The 23093-nt window shown below is 36.8% G+C and overlaps 1 protein-coding gene across 1 annotated transcript; it reads left to right on the top strand.

Annotated features, from left to right (window-relative positions):
- The first annotated feature begins 6779 nt into the window (after positions 1-6779).
- On the top strand, positions 6780-11251 carry dmrt2b (doublesex and mab-3 related transcription factor 2b). The gene is made up of 4 exons (XM_038295025.1): positions 6780-6940; positions 7134-7526; positions 8248-8350; positions 10053-11251. Exons 1-4 carry the CDS (start codon positions 6797-6799, stop codon positions 10898-10900), a joined length of 1488 nt encoding a protein of 495 aa, XP_038150953.1. The 5' UTR covers positions 6780-6796; the 3' UTR covers positions 10901-11251.
- The last annotated feature ends 11842 nt before the right edge of the window (positions 11252-23093 follow it).

The raw sequence follows: 23093 nt of genomic DNA, 5'->3' as shown, positions 1-23093 counted from the left end.
TACTAAAGTACTTTGCTTGACTTTGGGATTGATACTTTTTTTTATTTATTCTAATTGAATTAAAAGCGATTGGTAAGAGGCAGCATATCATAGTGGCCTCAATAAAAATTCCCATTACAATTTTTTAGAGTGCCTTTAAAAAAACAAGTTGAAAGGGATGTTTAAGTTTCCTTCTATTTCATAGTTGCTATACATGCTTAATTTTGGTCTATAACATAAATACCCCAACAGTTTTAGAACCTAGTTTGACAAATTGTAAAAAGGTAAAACAGCTATGAATACTTTGCAATACTTGCAAACATATGTTTTGAGAGATTGATTAGTTCCCTTTCATCTTTTGCAAGGATTTAACACACGTATGAAAACCATAGACAGATAAGTAAACTTTAAAGCAGAGATTTCCGACAGTTTCGTCAAATATTCTGATTTGTGTCAAAGATTTCTTGTGCTGCGGCTTTGCATACCATTAAAAGAGCACCCGGAGGAGCATAATAGTATCTAATTTACTCACATTAATTAAGCAGGTGTTTGTTCCACCTTTAGAGTCTGACAATTCAAACAATCTCTAAGGTGCAGGTTAAACCTCCAAGGGAGAACAAAACTGTCAGCTTAATATAGGCTGCCTTATGCTGATAAGCGCCAAGGTGTCTGCAGCGCTTTGAAAGTAGGTGGATAAAGCCTCTAAATCCTTTGTGTAAACGCAATACGAAACGTAGTTCGGTGTCTTTTTATTTTTCCCTTTGAAGTGAATTGACATTCAGCCCTGGAGTTTGTCTGAAACCTTTCAAACTTCCCTTGTGCATTATTTTAGGTTTGAGTAGTCCTCTTGTCCTTGAAAATAACTCACTGGTTATCTGCTTTTTCTTTTCTGTCATTGAAAGAGAGGTTGATCGAGGCAGACATGCCAGCATAAGCCCAAGAGTCTGTCAAACTTCATATTATCAATGAAACATGTTGGTTCATGTGCATGACCCTAAGTAAAACCGCAGGACATTAGGAAAGCGCAGGCAAGAGATGGTCCTGTGACTTGAATGCCAAAGCAATACATCCGTGGTGATGACAGTCAATTTTGTCTGACAGTTAAGGAGCTTTGAGTAGATGCACTTTACCATAGGGAGCAGCAGAAGTGATGCTATCAACAAGGACTGTATTCCAATTTTCTCCATGCTCATATTGTTTAACACTAATGCACGTTTTACATATAATCCCAGCTGTAGGCGTTCACCATATTATCTATTACTGAGCTGAAAAAGGTCAAAAAATATTTAAAATACTTTTGTTTTTTTTTCAAGGCAAGACAAGGTAAGTTTATTTGTATAGCAAAATTCAGTATATGGACAATTCAAAGTGCTTTAGATTAATTAGATAATAAAATGAAAAAAATAAAAGCACAATATTTCAAATATTTAAATTTTATTTTTCATCCATCCATTTTTCTTTTTAAAAAAGCTTAAGCCCTGAAGTAATTTCCATAGTTCCTGTCTTTTCTGTCATACTTTTTCTAAAATATCATTGTAAAATATTGCATATAATGTTTAACATGTTTCTGTAAGACTTGGTTCTTTAAGGGGAACATGTATGTAGCTGTGTGTATAATTTGCCAATTGTCATATTTTTCATCTATAAACAGTACAGGTAGAATAAAACTAGCAATCACATCAGAAGCAGCTCTCTTTGTCAAAGACAAAAAATTGGATCATAACATGAAAAAACGATTAACAAATAAACAAAAATTTCCAAAAGGTTAAAGAGGGTTAGGGGTTAAGGGCCTCTATTTGTAGCATTTTATCAAACCCTAGTCTCTTGGGCAGTAAGGGAAAGGCAGTCATAGGAAAGACTCCTTGCTTTTTTTTTTTTTTTTTTTTTTTTTAGAAGAGGTTAAATCTACTTGGATTTAGGCTTGGATTTTTCTAGAAATCATCATCACGTTATTGTACAGAAATAGTCAGATTGATTTGTTTTAATATTATGCTTGGGGGGTGGGGGGGTCTATTTATTACACCGATTCTTTAAAAAAAGTTTCTGCTTTCAAAGTCAACGTTAAAAACCAATTTGTTTAGAGCTGCCTTTAACAGTTAAATTTAACTGTTAACTGAGGGATCATTAGTTTATGTTGGTGGTCCAGCTGTTTTATTTACTTAACTGCCTGCTTTTATCTTTACTTGATTTTATACTGCCTTTACTTTCCTTTTATTTTATTGTTTAATTCATCTAAACGACATTGAATTGTCTTTGTACTGATTGTGCTATATAAAGAACTTGCCTCGTCTTACAGACACCTCACCAAAACAACCCTGAAACATTATTCATTGTAAAATGAATGAGATGCTTGTTCGATGTGATATTGTGATGTTTATGCTAAATACTAAAAGGGATCATTATGAAATAGTACATGAACAACTGGAGATGGGTTTTCCTTTTTTTCATGTTTCTTAAAATGATTCATTAAGCACTTTCTCCTCCAGCAGCTGTTGTTTCAGTGCGATTGTCCTTAGATTTTGTTGTCTAAATCTCTTGTGAAAAAAGACAAAAGTTAAAAGAAGAGGTACACAATGATATTTACCTCTGCCTGCCTGTATGCCAAATAATGTTTGGCATGAATAGCACGTAAGATAAAAAAAGATATTCATTATTCATATCGCACAGTCACACTGGATACTGAATGGATTTTGTGATCGCTCTGAGGTTTCAGAAATTATATTGATTTTTCTCTCCCTTAATCTACAACAGGTCCCCAGAGAACAGGAGTTCCTTTCTATCCCCTTTGTGTCTCCTTTGATTCGTATGGGCTGCTGTCACCTGGAAGCGATGTGCTCAGATAATCAGGGTTGGTTATCTGTCACTATCTTACGAAGATATTCCTTTGAAGAGTCAGCTGAAGGTCACAGAAAAAATATTCTTTTGTTTTGCAGTTTGTCTCTGTGTACATTGCTAATAAATATTCAAATGTATTTATTTTGTTGCCATCTGTAACAATCAAGAAATTCTTATTAGGGTCAAGTGCTTTACTGTTAGCCTTCTTTATTAATTTTCCATCCAGTTTTGACGTGTATTAGTTGTTGTCTTCTTTGAGCTTTTCATGTTTTTTTTTTTTTACTTGAACCATACTTTTGCTCTTAAAAAAACAAAACAAAAAACATAAAAAAAATAACGCTTGACCTTGTAACTACATTTTTTGGATGTGTTCTTGCTTTTGACATATAAGTAATATTTCTAATGCCCTTGAAAACAGAATAGTTCAGACACATTTCTAAAATCTCAAACTGGAATAACATTCATGTCAAAGACGGTATGTTAACCTTCAACCAAACTGTAGAAGTGGGGGATGTTGACTCATGTGATAACGGCTGGGATCAAAGTGTCCTTGGGCAACACACTGAACCCCATGTTGCCTCTGACATACTCAGCTCAGTATGAATTTATTAGGCAAATGTGACTTGTAGTGTAAATGTGCAGCATTCATATTTGTAAATACATATCTTTAAATACAGTAAAATGTTTTGACTTCACTTAGAATATAAGAATGATTTAAAAAGAATGGTATCAACAGTGAAAAAACTAAAAGAATAGTTATTAAAAGCCTTATACCACTTATCAGAGCAAAACGGTTTTCTTCTTCTTGCAATGAAGGAATCAAATCAGCTTCAAAAAAATAAGTTAGCTCTGTCTTTAAGAAGACAAAGCTTCTAAACATCAAATCTCTTCTCTGTATCTGTCTCCGTGTCTCCGTTTTACTGTAATTAGCTGTCTAGCAATGGGATCATGTCCAGAGACTCGGATGGTTTTGGCTTCTACCAGTATCTTTATATAAGATCTTTAACAAAAAAATTATTATTATTATTAATGTTAGAACTGAAAATATACAGTCATATGTTTATATAACCCTTTTTTATGTATTTAATACTGTTTTTAAGGCTGCAGTTTAAAAAATGAAATTGTCTAGAGCTGTTTTAAACAAAATTTCTTTTTGTATACACTCGTGTAAAATGACAAAATAAATCTGTCTAAGTCAAAGTCTCTTAACTCATTTTTTAATCTAACTTCTAAAATTCCTGGGACTTCAATTTTAAGGCAATGTCTCAACACTGACCAAATGTTACCTTTCCCAAGGTACAGATACTTAAAAATTAATCAAATATGGTATATGGTGGTGAGACACCTCTCAGTGAGCCAGGATTTGAGGATCCAATCTCCATGTGATTTGAGATCTTCAGTGCTGCACATCCCAAATAAACCTAATAGCCTAGAAAGGCTTTTTGTTTGTTTGTTTATTTATTTATTTATTTATTTATCATTTTCTACTCAAACATGTACCGATTTACTTAGAATCTAACTAGAAATATGAAATTAAAGATGCACATTATTAATAGATTTTAAAAAGATTTGAAATTGCTAATACAATGGAGATTGTCCATGCAATTTTTACCAGAGATTCTGCTTTTATTTTTTGCTCCTAAGATAGCTGAATAGTCATCACGTAACTGATTTGCTTTCACATAACCTTTTCTTCTTTTTGTAAAGACTGCATATCTTTATGCACAAAACAAAGAGAAGAATACATAGATAATTCACAGGAATATTGGCAATCTCTGAAATGTATGCTGGAGGTTGTTTTACTCCGATTAAGATGAGTGACACATTTCATAACAGTAAAACATATCCCCTTATAAATTCTTTAATACTTTATATTCATATTGTTTGAAATATTCTATATTATTAATGGTTAGTTTTTAATACTTTTGTTATCAATTAAAATCCTAGATGTAAGGTAAACTAAGAATTAGAGGAATTGTACTTCCATGGTTAGTGTGATTTGCAATCATTTACATTTTCCTGCATTAAGAAGGTCTCAGGGTTCATATCTGTCCTGTGTTGAGTCAGCATGTTCTCTCTCCACCCTGGCTTCCTCCCACCACATTTACATTAGCATTTTTTATATCCATTAGACGCTCTGTATTAGCCTTAGCTGTAAATGGGTGTTTATATTTTGCCCTACTGACTAACTGATTTATCACACAGAAATCCTTATGCAAAAAAATAAAATAAAATCTGGTATATATCCATTGAAAATGGATATATACTCAGCATGCTATTTTCATTTTCTCTTCACTTCATTTAAAGAAGAATATATATTTCTATGCATAGATCATAAGATTATTGTAGTTACTTTAAAGATAGACAATATATCAATGAACTACTAATTATCTGCTATGGTAGAAAACCATTAGAATCAATGTAGAGACTTACTGAAAAGGTTGAGTCATGGACTTCAGGATATCTTTTTAAAATTACTTCTCTTCCACAACAACATTTACGGAAATTCGTCTCTTATTTTGGAATTTAGAGGTGACATGATGATCAACAAGCACATTTCTCTACTGGGGAGTTTACCCCACTTGTAGCTACAGAATAGGAACAGTAGGGAGCGCACTTTTCTCACCATCAGAAAAAACTTTTTCCACACCCAGCATAGGAGCAGTTGTGGAGGAGTTTGTGTCTGGAGAGGTAAGTAAAGAAGTCTTTCAGCACACACATTTTTTAAAATAAAACTATCATTGTTTCATTTTAAATGAACTTTATAGATAGATGTGAGAAGCTACTCTATCCTTTTCTTAACAGTCTTGAGAGAACAAAACTATTTGTATTACAATAGTGTAAACTACTAAGTTTTAAATCTAAAAGTGTGAGAGATCACCACTGTTTTCTAAGATTATAGTGAATGAATAGGAGTATAAGGATAAGTCATGAGTAAAATGGAAGTGTCCTAAATGCCTAAACCCTTTCAATCTGCTTTCTGCACAAAACAGGCATATTTAGACACAACGAACTAACAGTAAAGCTCAAACAAATAAGAAATGACTTGGTGGATCAGATAGCATGCTTATGTTTACTAGCAACTCTTAGTTTCTTAAATGTCTGTGGTGTTGTGACATTTTGTTGATATCACACATTTCATCTCCCAGATTGTTGATTTTCCCAGTAACCCTTTCTGAAGAACTCACTGAAATCTCACTTAAATTTGAAACCTTTGTTTTGAAAAGCTGCAGCAACAACAAATGTACAGCAATCATTTTCAGAGGAGACACATATTTAGGCATAAATGTGTTTTTTCTTATTTTTTTAAGTCTGGCAAAATATTTGTCTTACTAGGAAATAATAATCAGAATTTTAAGATGTTTGTTTTTGTTTTTTTGTTTGTATATAGACAACATTAACACAGATAATCAATACAATTTCCTCTTGTGCATATCTACCAAAATCACAATTTATGAGGGTCCGAAGGCCGATATAGAAATGACAATTTAGCATATGCAATGAGAAATAGTTTTGACATAAGTGTCTTGAAATAGCTCATTAAACTGTTTTATAACCAAAGTTAACAGGGCCATATTTTGCATATCTCTGCTCCCTTAAACTAAAAAAAAATGCACACAGGTTGCACATGCAGTGAAGCATCTTGCCTGTGACTAAGACCCCTCAAGTATAGGGTCCTAAAGACAACCCTGTTATGAAATTTTAAGTTGATGAAAATCTATGTAGACTGCTCAAGGCCAGCAGGGGGCCTTTAGCAACAGCTAAATGTGCTTGTGTCTTGGGTCAATTCTTTGCAAAGGAAAAAAAAAAAAAGGTGATAATCAATCCTTCTTTAAATAAGCTTCTATGGGAAACACTTGCTTCCTATTAATTGTGGCCTTTAATTAAGACGTGCTGTTAGCACCAGAGATCCCCGGTCTCTGCTGAAATATGAGAGCAGCTGGAAGGGTGGGCAGGGCAGCGCAGGTAGAGGGCTTTTAAAATGAGAGGGACTTTAAAGGGGCTGATTGCAGGTGGAGCTCAGCCTTGGTCTTGCTTCTTCTTGGAAAAAGGCGTCAAAAAGCAGCATTTCAAGTTTGAAGCTGCAGCAACAGGCTGGTGGGGAAATCGTTCCACATGCAGCCAGGTTAGTGTCTGTCTGCAGAGGTTTCCTTTTATTGATTACATTTTTGTTGCACTGGTGATAAAATTCATTCGTTTGATAGAATGGGGATGTTATTTCAAATCTGTTGATTTTGATTCTGTGAGGCACCATGCAGCGTCATGCTGCCCCTCAGTATTGTCTGCATATATTAAAACGATAAATCATACTATCACAGATGTCCGGGCAACTGGAAGGAGGCCTGCAGCTGAGGACAACAGCTAAAAGTGGAGCTCTATCTGAGGAAGTTTTTGATTTGACCGCTTCTGACGGAAGCGCCAAGAGGCGCTCCAGTCCTGGAGACCAAGGGGAGAACAAAAAGGTGTCTGCGTCTCCGCAGGGCTGCGAGCAGAATGGGGAAGTTCAGCGAAAAATGACGCGCAGCCCCAAATGCGCCCGATGTCGCAACCATGGCGTTGTGTCTTGCTTGAAAGGCCACAAGCGCTTCTGCCGCTGGAGGGACTGTCGGTGCGCCTGCTGCCTGCTGGTGGTGGAGCGCCAGCGCGTCATGGCCGCACAGGTAGCGCTCAGGAGGCAGCAGGCTGCGGAGGGGAGAAGAGCGCATGGACAGGTCAGTTCATGGAAGATGTTGGAAGAAAAAAGTCTGATTGTTGAAGTTGAGAATAGATTAAGCCTACATGTGCGTCAAGAAGGGAATAATCAGAATTACATCTGTCTTTAAATCAAAAAGAATTAGATTAGAATTCAATACCCTTATCAATGCATATTTAAACAAATGTGTGAAGCAATGTATTTTCTTCAGAACATAACTTGAACTTCTAACAGAAGCTTTAAATAAGGTGTAAAATCTGCACTTATACTGTGGAAACTAATAATCTTCTAGCCATTACTTTTAGCAACAAATGTTGAATAGACAAATACTGGTTTTCAAAGGCCTAAGACTTTTATTTTTCAAGTGTGGTTTTTAATCTATTCAGTTGCAATCATGCAGAGTGCCGAATGTGTAGTTAATTGACTGGGGAAAGTAAATCAACATTCTTTTATCCCAACCAAACTCTGAAATAATTTTCTTTGACGTGTCATTGTGATCTTCAATAGTATGGCATTAGTTTGAGAAAAGTGATATTTTAAGGCAGACTTCCAGAGAAAATATATAATACATATATAAATATATATGTATATACATATATTTCATAAAAGCCTTTAGAGTTCTATCTAGTTGTGTCTTAATTAATGGATTACTTATCCTAATTACCCTTGGGTGGACAATTAGACTGTCTTTCTAGAATATAATTATGTCCAAATGTCTGAATCTTGTTAATTTCTCTCAGGGCAAAAAGGGGGTCAAGTGTTCAGCTCCGTTGAGGAGAACAGCATATCATTGTTTTACCAGAGCAGCTGACTCAGGCGTTGCGGCTAAGAGCCACCCGCAGGGTAAAGTATAATTAACATCCTATTACCGATTTACATTTCTCCTTTTTTCATTGACATTATTAAAATTGGATTTTTAAAGTTTGGAATATACTTTTAAATATTTTCCATTGCAAAAGTCTAAGTTATATCAATAATTATTAACTGTGTATGATACAGGGTATCGAACCTTATTCTTCTAAGCACAATCTAAACCTTATTAGCATGTGTAATTCCAATGCCATCAAAGTTTTAGTGCTTATTGCACCAATGTTTGACGAAATGAAAGATACTCACTTTAACAGTTTATATAGTATATACAGTATAGTAAGGGTTTTCATATATTAGAATTCCTCTTGGGCCTCCTGCCATCTGCTCAGGTTTAATTTTCTCAGGTTACAACCCCATTTTGTGAATTGATATGAAGATCAACCCAAAGTAGAGCATAAACAAAGGTTGAGATTAAACAAACCAAACATATTGTTTAAAATAACATTACACTATTGAAATAATAGTCTAAGCTTTAAACATGTCACAGAGAGCTGTTCAATCAATAATATTGAACTGGAATAAGAATGGCCTAACTTAAAACCCAGCCAGACACCAGTCTTCATCTTGACAGACAAGCTGGGCAGGAAGAGCATTATTCAGAGATTTATGATAAGTCTGCAGGCGCTGCAGAGATCGACAGCTTGGGTGGGATTATCTGTCAAAAGTCATGGACTCTTCAAATCTGGCCTTTGTAGTTGGGTAGCAAGATGAGAGTATGTTGAAGACACTAAATGTCTCTGTGGCCAACATGTAAAATGCTGAGTCTAGTGGAATACTGTACTGCACTATTACTTGGAACAAACCATCACCACTTTAAAAACATGGGTTGGATTGTGCTTGGGGGATGGCCTTCAACAGTGACAAGACACCTGACAATGAAGAGAGATAGAGCTTAATATGGATCTGAGAAAAAAAGGTTAGAAGTAATTAAAACCCAGACCACAATTCAATTGAGAAGTTGCAGCCAGAATCAACTGAAGTAAAAATTGTTTTCAATAAATCTAACTAATTTTGATCTATGTCACAAAGAAGAATAGGTGAACATTTCAGTGTATAGATGTGCAGTTGTAATTGTTTTGTAATTGTCTAATTAATTGCTCTGCATGGAGCTAAGGTTTCCTCTTTTCTTCCATGTTAAGAAATGAAGTAAAAAGGTGATTTAAATAAAAAAAAGATCACCATACAACTGTTTTACTGGTAAGATGTAATGGTAGAATTTAAACTGAGAAACAATCAGATTTTTTTGTGTTTTTATACTTATAAAAAATACTGATAGAGAGAATACTACACCTATATCTAGACAGTAAACCAGTTATTGTATAATGAAAATATGTAGAGTACGGAATATCAACGACTATGTACATTTCCAAAAATGGTTCCAAACTAGAGCAACCCCCCCACCCCCACCCCTTAAAATTGTTCTGCTGAAAATACAGTCTTAATGGCTGCAAAGCCATTTTCCCCATCACCCTCTCCCTTCTTAGTTGAGACAGGTCCCCCCTTTGAAACCATAGTAATGATGGTCAAAAATAGGGAAAAGGAGGGAAATCAGGCTCAGCCTAACAAGTCTTCTTGCACTAACTATGGGCTCCATAAAGAAATTATCTATTTAAATATAAACCTTATAAAATATAAATGGATTTGTAACTCCACAATACTGCTTTGCTCCCATCAGGGTTAAAACCTTTATTCCCAATAGAGGATGGCACGTCCAATGGGCTGAAGCAACGACACCAAACTCACTTTCCTTGCCCCTCCATCACCACCCGCATGAGAAAGAGACGAGCCTTCGCAGACAAAGAGCTGGAGAATGTGATGTTGGAGCGCGAGCTGAGACATAGAGAGCTGCAGAGAGAAGTTTCTTTCTCTCCCTCCGCTCTCATCCCCATACTTCACCGTCCACCGCCTCCTGTATCCCCCTGCCTCCGCTGTTGCTCCCCCAACAAGGACTCCTCCTCTGCAGGGGCATCCAGCTGTGTGCCTGTATATAAATATAAGCAGTTCTGTGACTGTGGCCTCCAGTTTTATAACTTCTTCCACCTAAAGAGTAGGTGCTCCACAGGAGGCGATTATAATGACGTTTTGTTAAGCCAAAGCTCAGCGCAGCACGGGGAGGATAAGGAGGTGCACAATGGTTGGAGAGACTGTAGGAAGAGAAATGAGCCCGAGCTCACACCCCCGCTATCACAGCAAAGACTTAAAGCTGATGTTAACATTGTTCCGTGTGTTTGTTTTGTCAAACCTACATTAAAACAAACAGAAAGTATTGGTATAGATGACTTTTCGATAGCTAGATTCCCAGCCCCTGCATCAGATATGCCTGTTCTTAGTGAGCTAGGTGTCTTGACACACACTAGGACTTTTGACACCAGACCTTTAGGTGGAAGAGGCTGGAACGCAGACGCTCTTTCCACTGAGGCAGGTCCTCATTTAGACTTTGTCGAGGGCTCCCATCAGGGCTCAGTGAGGTCTCCTGCTGTGAGGCCGTTGCCTTTTTCTGTAGAGGCACTGCTGAGAGCCTGACAGGCAAATGGAGAGCCAGTCTAAGTGCACTTTGTTTCATGTAAACTTGAGTTTCAAGCTATAAATACAGCTGCAAATCATGCAACATATGCATCATTTGACTTTTGATAAACATATTTTTGCTATTTTGTATATATTTTGGCATAAATAAACCACACTGACAGATGTTTCCCTTTATTTTCTTGTAACATTCTGCTTTTGCTACTTTTTGAACAGTGTACATGCTGTATTTCTTTCGCCTCCTGTGCAGTGCAATAAAAAATGTTCCTAAATCGATAGTTTTTATTTGGTGATATAAATATACAGCACAAATGCAAAAGAAACCTAATAAAAAGTAAAGCAGCAAAGCTAGTTTTGTGTTGTTTGTTTATGATATCATTTTGAATCTAAAAGGAAATATGAATATTGTCTTGCTCTGAAGGCAAGAGAGAGAGAACAGAGCAACATGCAAGGCCGGTGGATTATAAATAGCATTTTCCAAAATTATTCTAAAAGCATGAATAATTTCAACATTACCAATTACTGTTTCAAAGCCCACTGCAAAATACACTGGTTGTCTAAAAGTCAATAATCATATAATACGTTGTTTGATGTTTTATGGAGTATAGTTTTATCAAATCTAAAGAGTGAGGAAAATTGGAAGATGAGCCAGTGTTACCAAGGCGACATTGTTCTTTATTTTATGCCGTGGCTGACGCCAGTTGAGTTTGTTTGAGCATGCATGTGATCTATATCCACTTTTCTTGACTTTTTTTTCTCCTCCAGCTTTTTGTTCCACTGCCTTATCTTGTAGAGATGGAGGTCAGATACTTTTGACAACTCTGGACCTTGTGGCGTCAACACTAAGGGTGATAGCACATTCTTTGTTTGTGAAAGTCTACCACCATATCAAAGCGCCTCCCTTCCCTTCTTTTTGCAGCCAAACAAGTAAGACTAAATAGGCACAAAGGGAAGCAAGGGCTACAAGATGAAAACATTGAATGTATCTCTTTGTTTATATGTTAGGTTTTCTTTTATATATGTGTCACTTTCAGAGTATCAACACAACTGCAAAAGGGAATATTATTATAAAAAATGTCATATATTTAGTAAAATGAATAAAATGTATTTTCATCAGACAGTTAATGTTTCTGTTTGTTAGTTTAGGTCACCTTGCTTACCATACAAGCTAAAACATGCGTTTGTACCCAAACCTTTCACTCTATTGTTGCCTGTCTACATCCTCTTTTGCTCATTCCTCCTGTTCATCCACTCATTGGCGTGTATTTCAATTTTAGACGGATTGATTTCAGTCATTTGGGATAAAAAAAAAAAGCTATGCTTTGATTTTTTTCTCAAATTCAAATATAATAATTTGCAGTTTCAAAACTCCATGGGCAGGGATGATTGAAAAAAGGTGGCAAAGGAAATAATAGAGGTAGCTTGTCAAAGGGCCAGTCCAAATTTTGCACTGGCTCAGAATCAATTGTAGGTCTTTCTGTTCACCTCAAGTCATAATTTCAAACTAGGTCTCTTATTTTTATCATTCATACACCAAATTATAATCATTGTGCTAGGGATGAACATTATTTGAGAAATATAACAGGCAGAACAAGAACATGCACACACATAATAAATGTCACACTTTTGGTAATGTAAAGTTGAAACGATAATAAATTATTTCAAATAATTTTCAGTTTACAATATATATTGTATATATAATACACATACCTAAACTTATCAGAAAGGAAATATAAAACACAAATTTGTGTGGTATAAGCTTAGACATGATTCGGCCTTGCATTCTGCCTTTATTATTACTCATAATCAATTAAAATAAATCAAAATAATTTGAAATAAAACTATGTTGTCCTAGTAAGACTCTCTTGACATTTGATAATTTCATCTTATAGCCAAAGGTGCAGTTCACAAAAGTTTCGATTTTTCTTCTGTGCATGCTTTTTGACTATTTTCTTTGCTGTTATATTCCTTTGGGCTTGATTTTGTCAATTTCTTTATGATTATGATTTTTGTTAGAAGCTGTTGTCTTATTTCTTGTGCCTTACTTTATTTGTTTCATGTGCATTCCAGTTAATTTCCTCTTTGATCATATTTCTCTTTTCCCTCTTTATTCAGTGGCTCCAGCTCAATAAATTTCCCTCTTCTTCTGCTCGCTTCTTTTTTTCTGCCTCAGCAGCTTCACATAGGAAAAATATTTTCCATAGTTAAAAAGCATTCTCCTCAAGAAGAGCTTCTATTGCTCAACTTTGAGTCAAAAGAGCAGTACTTTATGTTGAAATAGGGGTACATTTTTAGCTTGAGTAAAAGTTAAGTTGCCTTTTCACTGCCAGATTTGCTCTGCCCTCTAAGCTGCACTTATGATGTTTTGAAAGAACCGGACTCTTGTAGATTACTTTTAATTTATCTAACTGTAGCCCTAACTCTGAAACTGAGGAAACTTTACTCAGAAAAAAAAAAAAAAAAAACGCTCTCTAGAATTTTAAAGAAAGACCACCATTTTAGCTGAGGGACCAATTTTTCCATGAAAAACAGGAAAATGTTCTCCGACAAAGTTATTGTGCAGACATCTTCTGACTACCCTGTCTTCCCTCTGCTTCAGAAACAACTGATACCCTCTGAAGAGCCCATCTGGTTTGCCTGTCATTTCTTATCCCTGTGATTTATATATATATATTTACACAGTTCAGACCAAAAGTTTGGACACACCTTCTCATTCAAAGAGTTTTCTTTATTTTCATGGCTATGAAAATTGAAGATTCACGCTAAAGGCATCAAAACTATGTATTAACACATGTGGAATTATATACTTAACAAAAAATGTCTTATACTCTAGGTTCTTCAAAGCAGCCACCTTTTGCTTTGATTACTGCTTCACACACCCTTGGCATTCTCTGATGAGCTTCAAGAGGTAATCACCTGAAATGCTCTTCCAAAAGTCTTGAAAGAGTTCCCAGAGATGCTTGGCACTTGTTGGCCATTTTCCCTTTACTCTTCTCTCCAGCTCACCCCATACCGTCTTGATTGGGTTCAGGTCCGGGGATTGTGGAGGCCAGGTGATCTGGTGCAGCACCCTATCACTCTCCTTTGTGGTCAAGTAGCCCTTACACAGCCTGGAGGTGTGTTTGGGGTCATTGTCCTGTTGAAAAAAAAATGATGGTCCAACTAAACACAAACCGGATGGATTAGCATGCCGCTGAAAGATGCTGTGGTTTAGTATGCCTTCAATTTTGAATAAATCCCAATGGTGTCACCAGCAAAGTACTCCCAGACCATCACACCTCCTCCTCCATGCTTCACGGTGGGAACCAGGCATGTAGAGTCCAACCGTTTACCTTCTCTGCATCGCACATAGACACAATGGGACCAAAGATCTCAAATTTGGACTCATCAGACCAAAGCACAGATTTCCACTGGTCTAATGTCCATTCTTTGTGTTCTTTAGTCCAAGGAAACTTCTTCTGCTTGTTGCCTGTCCTAAGCAGTGGTTTTCTAGCAGCTATTTTACCATGAATGCCTGATTCACACAGTCTCCTCTTATCAGTTGTTCTAGAGATGTGTCTGCTGCTAGAACTCTGTGTGGCATTGACCTGGTCTCTAATCTGAGCTGATGTTAATCTCTGAGTTTTCTGAGGCTGGTGACTCAGATGAACTTATCCTCCGCAGCCTCATTGGTTTGATAATTTTTACGACTGCACTTGGGGACACTTTCAAAGTTTTGCCAATTTTTCGGACTGACTCACCTTCTTTTCTTAAAGTAATGATGGCCACTTGTTTTTCTTTACTTAGCTGCTTTTTTCTTGCCATACTACAAATTCTAACAGTCTATTCTGTAGGATTATCAGCTGTGTAAGCACCTGACTTCTGCACAACACAACTGATGGTCACAACACCCATTTATAAGGCAAGAAATCCCACTTGTTAAACCTGACAGGGGACACCTGTGAAGTGAAAACCTTTTCAGGTGACTACCTCTTGAAGCGATATTCCCATCATCCTCTCCCTTCTCAGTTAACACAGCTACCCCCTTTGAAATCATAGCGAGGATGTTCAAACATAAGTGACAAGCAGGAAACTCAGGTCCAGCCTAACAGGTCCTCCTGTACTAACTATGTGCTTTCAGATAGAACCTTTTTATTATTTACAAAATTGTTTTTTTTCTAAATAACAGAATTTTGGCCACGGACCAGGACCTGTCTGACATTGTCCAGATTCTAGGCTTGTTTGGTATGATCAGACAGCTCCCCTCTCTTAGTCAGATCAGTAGCAACATTTAGTATCAGGATTCAATGGAAAACCTTTGATCCTCCTGCCAGCTCCAATGTGTTACAGACTAAAAGCGTCTTGGCATGGCAAGGTCATTTGCCTCGACACTTCTGAATTTAATGCTGGTTTTATATGGGGCTGTTAAACAGAAAGAATAACTTTCTATATAGAGAGACTCTTGCATGCTCATACTGTGCAGAGAGAAAAGGTTTTCTGTTTAAAAAGAAGGTCTTGCTTAAAATTTTTGTTAGAAAAAATCATTTGTCATGACAACATAGAAGAAAAAAAGAAAATACACACACTCAAGTTGCTCTGTGTTTCGGTTAACTTTTGCCAGTTAACTGCACAACTTTGACTGATATTGCTGCCCGAAGGTCAATAATTGTGTAAGGATGGAAGATTAAGTATCACTTATCTTCACATTTTTGCACCTCAAAGCTATAATCCCATGGGATACCGGTGTAATTTTTGTCAGAACATGTAGACGTCGATTAAATTACAAGTCAGTTTTGATATCAGTGGTTATTGTTTTGGCATGTTAAGTTGGCTGCCGATTATGCTGCCCTGCGCTCCTGTGACTGTTGGATTGGGAGTGAGTTTTAGTTTTTTTGTGAAATTTGTAAAGTTTTAAAAAGAAGCATCTCCTTGTTGCAGAAAGAGATGCTGGAATTAGTTCAAGCTAAAAGGCATTTTATACCTCTTCCACTTTTGGATCATTTTACAAGTTGTGAACAGAGTGCTCAGTAATACTGAAAAAAAAATCATGTTTACTTTGATAGTAAACTTAATCACCAACAGACTTAAAATATACAATATATATGACAGGAATTTGTGCCCATAGTAGAGGGGATTTAACAACGACTTTGACATATTAGCGTGTACTGTATATGCTAATGAGGATCTGAATTACCATCTGATTAATTTCAATCTGCTGTAGACTTAACAGTGGATATTTGACCATGATACAGAGCTCCCGATACCAAGTTATCTGAGGATAGCAAAACACAAGCTAAGGAAATACTTTGTTTATGTAAGAACAATCTGCTACAAGTTATGCATAATCTGCTTCTGTAGGGATGCATTTTGTTTTTAAATCTGATAGTATCCGTCTATATTCTCATATTTTGAATAGTTTTTATTTTGTTACTTTTTATTAATTTTTTTTAAATCAAGAAACAAACTTATATTGGTGGGCTGATGAATGTTGGCTCGACCCTGCAGAGCTTCCCCTTTATTTATCTCTCCAAGTATCATGCCACCATGAGTGGCATGGCTCAATGCAGAGCTTTTGATCCATCTGCCAACTTCCAGTGCACTTTGAAGTAGCTTTCCAACCCTGCCCTGCAACAGGCCTGCATGCTCCTGGTGTCCTGTAGCCAAGTCTGACTCAAACATACTAGTGTAGAGTTTCACTGCACTCGCATGTATGCATTTAAAATGTTGGTTTGCCAATCTGGATCGGATTTATGACAACAAGCCGCAAAATCAAAGCCTTAAAATGTTATAATCTAGCTGATGCTTTGCAATTATCCTAAAAAATAGTTACACGCAAACTAGAAGAAGCAGACACTGCTGTTTGGTATAAATGAGGGACAGCAACAGCAACCTCTTTAAACAATTGCTTTCAAATATCCTCCTAAAAAAAGTCTCATTTGGAACAGCCATTTACAGAGTTGACAAACTGAGCCTTTAATTGTAGTGACCTCGTCTAGTAAATTAAATGATTTATTTAAGCTCTACAAATCGCTTCTAGGATTCGTCAAGTAATTCTGTATATTTTTCAAAAATTTCCTGTGGTATTGGAAAAATTCCTGTATAGATTCTCAACTCTGGATCCATAGAGAATAAATCATTGACATTTTTTGAATGTCTATACCACAGTTGGAAGATATCTAGGGTCATTTCACTTGTCAGGTTTACAATTGATGAACTAACACACGGATAAACAAGACCAAATTAATAGATCTTCTTGATGGAAAAAAAACATAAGTATATCTTCCAATGATTAGTCAAATTGCACTGTCCGGTCAAGAAGTATCTAAAAAAATAACAACAGGTAAAAAAAAAAAAAATCACTGAATATCCCATATTTGTGTTTCTTTTTTGTAAAAATAATATGCATTTTGGATAGATCTTTTTTAATGATCATCTTAAAATATTCAACTTCTAATGCTCTGAGCAAAAGTGAAGCCACCTACAACCATATTGTATATTTTCTTTTTGGGCAGTCTTTTTATAGTCAGTATTTGTCCCTCTCTTTTTATTCAAACCTGCTGGATAGAGAAAATTTCTCTGTTGAAGCAGTTCTGTAAAGTAATGGTTATGGCCATCAGACCTAAAAGTAACAGTAGCGCTTTACTGGAGAACAAGAGTCTGATCCGCCCTCTGACAGAAACATTCCTAATTTACTATAGTTGGCTTGCCATCTGACCACCGTCACCCTTCATTTAACAGAAGAACAAACATACAGCCTCTCAGTTTAAAGAACAGCACTGTGTGTAATCGAGCCTGCTGTGGTTGGACAAGAAATTTCACAGCTTTAAAAACATCTTTGAAACAGGCAGTGTAGAGTTCGGTGTTGCACCTCCCTACTTATCCTCATCCTGTAGTATTAGGGATTTTCCACACATTTAAGTGTGTGTACAGTGTTTGTGTATGCTGACACGTCTATGTGTGTGAGTTTGTAGACCTTTCCTGTCGCTATTTCAACGGCCTTGGGGACGACCAAGGGAGCCTGGTGTTGCAGCTGCGTGACGATCCGATTACCATCACATGTTGCCGTTTGACTGCTAAAGAACTACCTCTGCAATATTAGAAACCATAGCAGACCACAAGCCCCTAGTTTTCCCTCACCTCTATCTCTCAATTGCTGTCTCTCCTTCTAAATAAGAATTATACTACCATATTACAATTTAAAAGTTAATAACTTTTTACTTTGTAATATAACTAACAAAATAAATGTTTTATTCAGTAACATGTTTTATGACAAATTTTTATCTAACACTAATTTACAAATATTTCAGTAAAATTCTGCCTGCTTATAATTACAAGCTGTTTTGACATCTTCCAGTCAGCTTTCCATGCCAACCACAGTACAGAGACGGCCCTGATTAAGGTGTTCAATAACATCCAGATATTCCGACTCTGGAAGAACCACAGTGCTGATATTATTTGACCTCAGTGCAGTGTTTCATACTGTTGAGTCGATTTTATTAGAGCATCTGGAAACCTGGGTTGTCTATTCTGGTACCACTCTAGAATGGTTAAAATCCTACCTGAAACACAGGCACTTCTATGTACTGTCACAGTCTTGATTCTGTAATGTTTTACTTTGCTCCATGTTTTCTAGTTGTATTGGTTTATTTCCTATTTTGTTTTATTTTCTGGATACATTTTACTTCTCAGGTCTTTCTTTGTTGCCCTCTTGTGTGTGTGTGTTCCTTTTCCCTTGGCTTCCTCATTGTCTCTACTCACACCTGCTCCTTCTCTGCTCGTTAGCCCTGCCTTTGTCTCAGTCAGCTATATATACTAAGCCTCTGCTGTCACTCCTTGTTGGTTCCTCTGTTGTTGCTGCTTCTGTTGTCACTGGTTCTGTCGTCGCTGGTGCTGATAGTTTTCCCCTGATGTCTCCATGGTTCTGGTTTGTGTTACATTTTAAGTTGGATTTTGGATTTCTGCCTTTGTTTACCGTTTTCACCGATTAAACTGCAGAAATCACCTCAGCCTCTCTGCCTCTGCATTTGTGTCCTCTAAACCAGGCATCCCCAACCTTGGTCCTCGAAGCCCGCTGTCCTGCAGGTTTTAGAGGTTTCCTTGCTCCAGCACAGCTAATTGTAATTGAAAGCTGATTAACAGGTTTTTGGTCTATTGCAATCATTATAATCAGCTGTGCTAAAGCAGGGAAACCTCTTAAACCTGCAGGACAGCGGGCCTCAAGGACTGAGGTTGGGGGATGCCTGCTCTAAACCACAACCAAACCCTGACATGTGTGTGTAGGGAACTTTAAATCTTAGACCAGAAAAATCCCATGTGGGGTTCCTCAAGGCTTCATTCTGGGGCCCCTCTTATTCAACATCTACGTGCTACACTTAGCTTAGCTATTAGCAAACAGCAAGATCAGTTACAATAACTATGCAGGTGAAACACGGCTTTAAATTACGATGTCACCAGGTGACTATGAAACCAGATGCTTAGATCAATATGTGGATGCACCATAATTTACTCCAACTGAATAAAAACAAACTGAAAAAAAAAGAACAAATTGGAGAAGATTGACTGGATCTGTTTTGTAGGACTGGATCTTTCATTTGGTAGGAAAAATATTACCTCAGTTTGTTTGTTTTTTTCCATAGTTAGCCCACAGCTTTAGCTACTACAGCCACTACCACTGATCATGGCCAAAACCTTGGTGCCGTGATGGACTCAGATCTGAACTTTCAGAGGCATATAACGCAAGTTAATAAGTCAGACTTTTATCACCTGAAGAACATCTCCAGGATTAAAGGACTAATGCCCAAGCAGGATTTAGAGAAACTCATTCATGCATTTTAATTTAGTAGAAATATTTATTCCAAGAGTGTCTTCACAGATTTGCCTAAAAAGTCCATCAGACAGCTGCAGCTGATTCATAACACTACTGCCTGTGTCCTCTAAAGAAGAAAGAAAGAATAACTGAAGAGGAAGAGCACATCAGATGAGTTCCAAAGTCCTTGCACTGGCCGCCTGGAGCTCAGAGAATATACTTTAAAATCCCTGTGTTAATCTATAAATCACTGAATGGATTAGCACAGCAGTTGTCCATGTATAAACTTCCCAGAGCTTCCCCGGTCTTCTAATTCAAGCCTACTCTGCCCACACAGAACTAGAACCAAACATGGAGAAACAGCATTTAGTTCCTATGCGCCACTTATCTGGAATAAACTCCCAGAAGACTATAAAAGTGCGGAAAGCTTGAGTTCAGGTTAAAAACCTGTTTGTTTAGATCTGCCTTTGACTGTTGAATTTAAACCGTTAACTGAGGTATTATTAGCTTATACTTGTGGTCAAACTGTTTTATTTGTTTTACTGATATTTTATGTTTTATTATCTAATTCATGACTTTGAATTTCCCATGGTCTGAATTGTTCTATACAAATATACTTGTATTGCTTTACCTTGCCTTTAGTATTTGTTTGTATACGTATTTTGTTGTTTGCATTGTGGATACAGCCTTAAAATATAAGGATGGTTATCACAATCCTACACTTCAATATAAGCTTTATTAGACTATAAGAATGTCTTTTATTTCCACCTGGAAAATGAATTTTGAAAATGTTTTCACTGTTGCAGAAATGGTTCTAACGCTAAGCCTGTACTCATACAGGACCTGCTTCAATATTCATGATCAGCTTTAGTCAGCATCATCCACATGTCTTTTGCTTTTTTCAGTTCAATTCTTTTCATTTTTAAATTGTTGTTTTTGTACTTAGGGCTCACTTAAATGTTATCTTTCATCTTCTGAGTCTGTCATCTCTGCAAATCACACAGACAAATTGCATAAAATCTGTCCATGTAATTTGGCGGATTCATATGCAAAACCCCCCCTAAGATATTTACTCAGGATAAATTCAACATATTTATTATATTTACAATTTTATCGCACTGTTTGACGAAGAACCACAGTAGCTTCAAGGCTTCACAAAACTAGCAGTTTTGTGTAGCCTTTAGCATGCCACCTGGAAACTGTGCCCAAGGATAACCATAGTTTCATGATAACATTTTCAGTGCTACTTGATTTATGCAGTTAAAACTGTTATTTATGCTGATTATTTTTTTAACTGAAAAAGCTTTGCCTCGGCTGCGGAGCAACTTGACATAAAAGTTCAGATTTTTTAAATTCAGCAGTCACTTCTCCGAACTCTCTTTGTGGTGCAGGTGTTTGACAACACCTCCGCTATATTGAGGAGGATGAGGTGACAGCGGAGCCATGAAATTTATTTTATAAAAATTACTCTGTTGTCTTTTTTCACCACATTGAAGCTTTTTCCCCCTGGCTATTGCACATTTATCACTCTCCCCCAGTTACCACATAGCCATCTTTCCCAGGACAGCTGCAATGTGTTCCGATTAATAGGCTTAAATGTTCCTTGCCTCCTGCAATCACTCTGGCCTCTATGTTGAACCCTAAGTTTATTGTCATCACTTGCTAGATTTTCATTTTGCTTTTTCACCTGTTACATGTTCAGCTTTTCCTTGTGTACTACTATGATTACTGAAACATAGGTATGAGGTACCTTGCTGTTTAAGGCTGAATATGAATACAAAGTTTTTATAAGCTAGGTTTGACCTTTTTAAAAAATGTTTTAGATAATATTTAACTAATTCTGGTACAGACTCTCAGTTGGGATAATTAATTGTTAATCCACAAAACCCCTTTAGTTAAAAAGGTAAATAAAAAAAGGCTTTAACTAAATATTTGGATAAGAACAGATAGAAAAATCTGATGATAATTTGAATAAATAGTTATGTCTTGCAGCTGAATACTTTGAACAGGGCCTTTTGAAAGCAAATATTTAATCTTAAAAATTTGCTTCTAAAAGAGTATGGTCAGCATTGTGGATAGGGAATTCAAAAAAGAACACCCAATAACAGAAAAAGAAAACTGAGGGGTTTGACTTATTCTAGTAGATTTGCTATGGCCTATTTGAAACACAGATAAAAGTAAGTCTAAAATGTACTCACACTTGCAGGTTGGATTTTTTTTTCCTCATATTTCCATATTGTGTATATTCAGATCTGTAGATTTATTCAGGACTGGTTCCAGCCATGATTAAAAGCATTTGGCTTTTACTAAAGCAACAGAGCCTGCAGAATGTTTGTGCAGGTGGAGTTGAAAATGGTGGTGGACTACCTAGCATTTACGTTAAAACCATCATCCACAGAAAAAAAAAGGATGTCGTCAGAGGTAGAATGGTTCAAAACATGGGAGCAGTGTGGGAGAGCACAAGTGGTAACTGGCAAGGAGTCAAAAAGCTTGGGTAGGTGGTGCGTCTATGCAGAATTAATCTCCTACTCCATACACATTTATTAAAACCAAATAAACTATAGCTGTTTTTCTTCACCCTGAGTCTAAAAAAAATAACTCTGTTTGAAAAATACTAAGGAAGTGCTAAAATATATATAGTTTTTTAAGCATGAAATCCATTTGAGTCTTTTATATAGTAATTTGACACCTACCACATTTGGTTTGCTTTAAGGAACCAGAGTTTTATTTTCTCCTAGATCTAGACTTCTTGTTCAGGTATGAAAACAGTACACCCAAGCCCTGGTCTGGAGCAAATAACTGTACTGAGACCAACTTCTTAAGGCAGTCACTAATGGTTCCTGTCTCATTCTGCCTGAGAAAGTCCTGGGTGCAGTCCCTTTACATCACTCCCTGCCCCCTCTGCTGCACTGGCAATCTGGAGTTAGCAATTAAATCTGTGGCAGTTCCAATTATTGGGTGTTGCTGCACCTGGGAGGGGCACTATATATTCTTGGCTCTCCCAATGCGTTACTGCCAGATTTGTGAAAGCTGTTTGTGTCAGTAAACCATCCAACATTCCTTGTATTGCCCTCCTGACGATGGTCTTGTTCCAGTTTTTCTCTTGCTTGCCTTGCCCTTGTCAAATACTGCTGTTGGCTTCTGATCTCTGGATTTTTACCTCTTGCCTTGCCTCACAACCAAGTCTGTTTGCCCCTGACCCTGTTTGGATTGTTTTTCCAATCATTTATGACCCAAGCCAGTTTGAACATTTGGATCAGTCAGTCGTTGATCTGAATCATCCCTAAGGAGCCACTAGAATCAATCATCAGACCCAAATGGAAAATTGTCTCCCTGGTTTTGGAGATGGAAAGTGGCTTTCATTCAGTGCACCTTCAACACCACTTAGTTGTTCTAACCCCGTGCTCC

Source organism: Cyprinodon tularosa, unplaced genomic scaffold, assembly GCF_016077235.1.
Source record: "Cyprinodon tularosa strain WSP-4 unplaced genomic scaffold, ASM1607723v1 ctg35, whole genome shotgun sequence".
Classification (NCBI taxonomy): domain Eukaryota; kingdom Metazoa; phylum Chordata; class Actinopteri; order Cyprinodontiformes; family Cyprinodontidae; genus Cyprinodon; species Cyprinodon tularosa.
The sequence above is the reverse complement of the archived record's forward strand: the minus strand, read 5'-3'. Positions and strand labels throughout refer to the sequence as shown.

Bases quoted from the DNA above. Each gene is read 5' to 3' on its own strand.
- dmrt2b (XM_038295025.1), top strand. From the start codon at position 6,797: ATGAGAGGGACTTTAAAGGGGCTGATTGCAGGTGGAGCTCAGCCTTGG. The intron at 6,941-7,133 runs GTTAGTGTCTGT...ATACTATCACAG, and splicing joins ATCGTTCCACATGCAGCCAG to ATGTCCGGGCAACTGGAAGG. The intron at 7,527-8,247 runs GTCAGTTCATGG...AATTTCTCTCAG, and splicing joins GGAGAAGAGCGCATGGACAG to GGCAAAAAGGGGGTCAAGTG.